General features: G+C 33.2%; 1 protein-coding gene across 1 annotated transcript; it reads left to right on the top strand.

The window, feature by feature from the left end:
- The first annotated feature begins 1232 nt into the window (after positions 1 to 1232).
- On the top strand, positions 1233 to 2170 carry LOC126495482 (olfactory receptor 2AP1-like). Its single transcript, XM_050133061.1, is given in 2 exon segments — positions 1233 to 1416; positions 1419 to 2170. Coding segments are annotated over 2 exon segments (936 nt in total).
- Positions 2171 to 4134: the final 1964 nt, after the last annotated feature.

Below are 4134 nucleotides of genomic sequence, written 5' to 3'. Positions count from 1 at the left end.
CTCTTTATTGTGCCATCTACTGTTTGTTTTTGATGACAGAGCTTCACGCACATTTGTTTCATATACTTTTATTGATTTCAACAAGTAGACAAAATATGACTTGTAAGATAGATACTGCAATAGGTAGAAAAATTTAAATGACACACAAATAGAGCTAAAACTGGTAAAAAATAAGACATTATATTTTATTCTATGTCATTCTCTTTCCCATGGAGTCTGCTATATTAGTTTCCTCCTTAAGTAACCTGGAGCCATGTCTTCTCATATCCTAGCAGGTGATTGCTAAGCCTTCGTGTTCCACCACGTGAAGACACAGAAGCAAATGTGTGAGTGACAGAATTCATTATGGAGACAACTTTCCTTGTCGTAAGTAATTTCATAGCTATAGATATACAATTTTGGAAAATTTTTAAAATTAACTTCATAGCCTTTTACTACATTTAAAACATTATTTGATGGCATCCTGGAACGCAATCCTTTCTTGTCAAACAAAATTTATTGGATCAAGTTGTATTGTTTGGTTACATATGTAATTATATATAACCATATATAAATATCACTAAATAACCACGTACATATCAGGATTTATTGTAAAATATTTTGTGTGAGTAAATATTTGAAGAATATTTTTCTTGTAGAAAGGAACCATAATATTTAATCTAATAGATGATATAACTTATAATTACAAAAAATTTTGTCTGGTAGCACACATCTGTAATATTGGCACTGAGGAGGCAAAGGCAGGAGGATTGCCACAGGTTTAAAGATTGCGAGAGTTACATAGCCAAGTCATTTTAAAAGATCAACAGAAAGTTTATTTACTTTCACCCAGTAAACTCAAGAATTATTTATAAGACACAGCCATCGCAAACCAGGAACTCACAGTAGCCATCCTAACATGACTATCATAACACAGGAAAAGTGGTTAATATGAATTCTGAACGTTACTAAGAAGTGAGATCAGTTTGCTGGTAGGAGAGAACCAACACTCGCAAGTTGTCCTTTGATCTTCACACTTGCACAACAACACGTTCTCACTCCCAAGCACACAAAGGAAATAAATAATGTACTAGAAGCTGCTTTTTAAAATAGAGTAAACTTAGGTTTATTTTATTTTTCACATTATGATTGTTTGTTTTTAGCTGTGGATCCTGATTTTATACTGAAACCAAATTCAATTTCATTTCAACACACCATTGTTATTCTCCATTTCGTCTTGCATAAATTTGATGATGGCAAATCACACATCAGTGACAGAATTCATTCTTCTCGGATTGACAGATGATGTCAACCTTCAAGCTATTCTTTTTCTCTTTCTGCTCCTAACTTATATCTTAAGTGCCATGGGAAACTCAGCCATCATTCTCTTGACCCTACTGGATTACCGCCTCCAGACTCCTATGTACTTTTTCCTCCGAAATTTGCATTTTTGGAGATATCTTTTACCTCGGTCTTTGTTCCTAAAATGCTAATCAATATTGGAACTGGGGATAAGACGATTTCCTTTGCTGGTTGCTTCACCCAGTATTTTTTTGCAATTCTTCTGGGAGCCACCGAATTTTACCTCTTAGCAGCTATGTCCTATGACCGCTATGCCGCCATTTGCAGACCCCTGCATTACACGGCTGTCATGAGTAGGAGACTTTGTTTTCTACTAGTCCTAGGTTCCTGGTTCTCTGGTTTTATAGTTGTTGTGGTGCCACATGCAATGACTCTTCAGTTGCCGTTCTGTGCCTCCAACATCATCAATCACTATTGCTGTGACTACACTATATTGCTGCATTTATCCTGTTCAGACACACATTTCATAGAGGTGATCCAGTTCTTCCTGGCTGCCATGACCCTCATCTTCACCTTGCTGCTGGTGATTCTCTCCTACACACACATCATCAGGACAATTTTGAGGATCCCCTCTGCTCAACAAAGAAAGAAAGCTTTTTCTACCTGCTCCTCTCACATGGTAGTGGTCTCACTTTCTTATGGAAGCTGTATTTTCATGTATATAAATCCTTCTGTTAAAGATGCTGCAAATTTTAATAAGAGAGTGGCTGTTTTAAATACCTCTGTTGCTCCTCTGTTAAATCCGTTCATCTACACTCTCAGAAACAAGCAAGTGAAAATAGCTCTCAAAGATATGCTAATCAGGATGATAAATTTCTCAAAGAAGTAAAATTATTTGATGCTTGGTCCTATAATAATAAAAGTACAGATTATAATTGTACATATAAAATATACCTTTACATAATTTATTTATTAAATTAAGCCATTTTTTCTATAAAGATGTGTTCCTGTGTTTCTTTTTACACTTAATTACTATTGTTTTTATTTATAGCTAACTTAAAATTTTTTCATTACTCTTATTTATGTACATGGGTGCTTTTATGTTGTGCTCCCTCCCACTCCAGCACTAGCAAAACTGAGAATGTTAAAATACAGATGCTTGTCTCTTCAAAGGAAAGATGTTTATATCACCTGTTTTATGCGCAGAAGGCTGGGGACAGATGTGGTTAATAACCTGGTGACCTCTAAGCTCTCTGAGTGACTAGGGCACAGTGACTATCTAGAGCAAGGTTCAGTAAAGACATTCAAGTATATATTTGCACGGTATTAGTGCAAATCACAGAAGAAATAAGTTGTTTTAAAATTCCTATTTGATAGTTCGGCTACACCAGGGCTTAATTATACTAGCATCATATACATACTTTGTGGATAACTGATAGTGAAAGGATTTATTATTTTCTTATTTAAACTGTAATCGAGTCATTAGTTTACTCATTGTTTCTTTGCGATTTTAAATACTATCATCAGTACATTTTTAGTAATTCAATTGGATATACGGTTTTAAAACACAGATTAAAAATTACATATTGTTAGGTATTCAAATCCCACATTATTTATTTTGAAATACACAATTGTATAAGGACTCATAAACACACATTGGATTTATTTTTATATTCATCATTGAGAATTCCATGCATTTCATATAGAGTGTTTAATCAAGTCAACTTCCTGTTTATTCCCCTCAGATTCTTCCCATATATCCTCAACCGATTTTCACTTCTTCCTTCCAACTTTATATATACTCTCTTAAACTCACTGAGTCTGCTTTGTGCTAACAGTGGGTGCATTAGAGCAGGGCCAACCACTCGAGCATAGACGCCCAATCAGGACTCAATGCACTGAAGAAAACTAATATGAAAAGCACATTTTAAAAGCCAATTCAAAGTATGCTTTTCTGTGTACATTGTATGTATGGAGATATCACACTAAATCACCTTCATCTTTATAATTAACAAAAATAATAAAAAAGTAAATAATGCTGATCTCAGACTTTTATCTTGAGGAGAACTACTAATTAATAATGCTTTCAGAGAGGATGAATTAGCACATTGTTCTATAAAACAGAAATGTACAAGAAAATCATATTTGAAAATCTATACATATTATATTTCAGTTTACTAATAATTAAAACGAAAATGAAACACATTTTAATGCTAAGTATTTTGACTCTGATTCTTTAGAAAAATCAGTAAAGTATGTGGAATGCATAATAACATCTATGGGAGCAAGTAAACAGGATATCAAGACAGTTTAGACTTAAGGTTTATATTTCTTTATGGTTTTAAATTTTCCTCAAATTCTTTTCATCTTGATATTTTGAAAACTCTGGTTCTTACAGTGGTTTCTTTTAATTCTCTGATGTATTGGCTATTAATGAAAGAAAGACCGAACATAAAAGAATTTAACAACTTTCCTCATCAATAGTAATTTTAATATATAAGACTTAGGAAATTTTAAATATAGTATCTCAAATAAAAAATATTGTAGATGTTGTTTCTACTACATCTTCATTCATTCTGCCAATTTGGCCTATTTAAAAGACCAATAAATTCTGAAGAGAAGCAGTGGACTCTTAAACTTAAGAATTGTGTCAATGAAACCTATTGCTTTGGATTTGATTCTGTTGGAAAAATAAATACAGTTTCTGGAATTTTCATATGAAAGGTTTTATATTTGTCTTCAAATGTCATCAACTGCAGCTAGCTTTTAATCAAAAAGGCCGTCACAGTGTATTGCCCTACTCTACTACAGATGCGCTCCACATTCAGTCCTATATCATAATTTATTCTTATT

Source organism: Alexandromys fortis, unplaced genomic scaffold (genome assembly GCF_014885135.2).
Source record: "Alexandromys fortis isolate MF-2015 unplaced genomic scaffold, M_Fortis_MF-2015_v1.1 scaffold_478, whole genome shotgun sequence".
In the NCBI taxonomy this organism is placed as follows: domain Eukaryota; kingdom Metazoa; phylum Chordata; class Mammalia; order Rodentia; family Cricetidae; genus Alexandromys; species Alexandromys fortis.
This window is presented reverse-complemented; position numbering and strand designations above follow the sequence as displayed.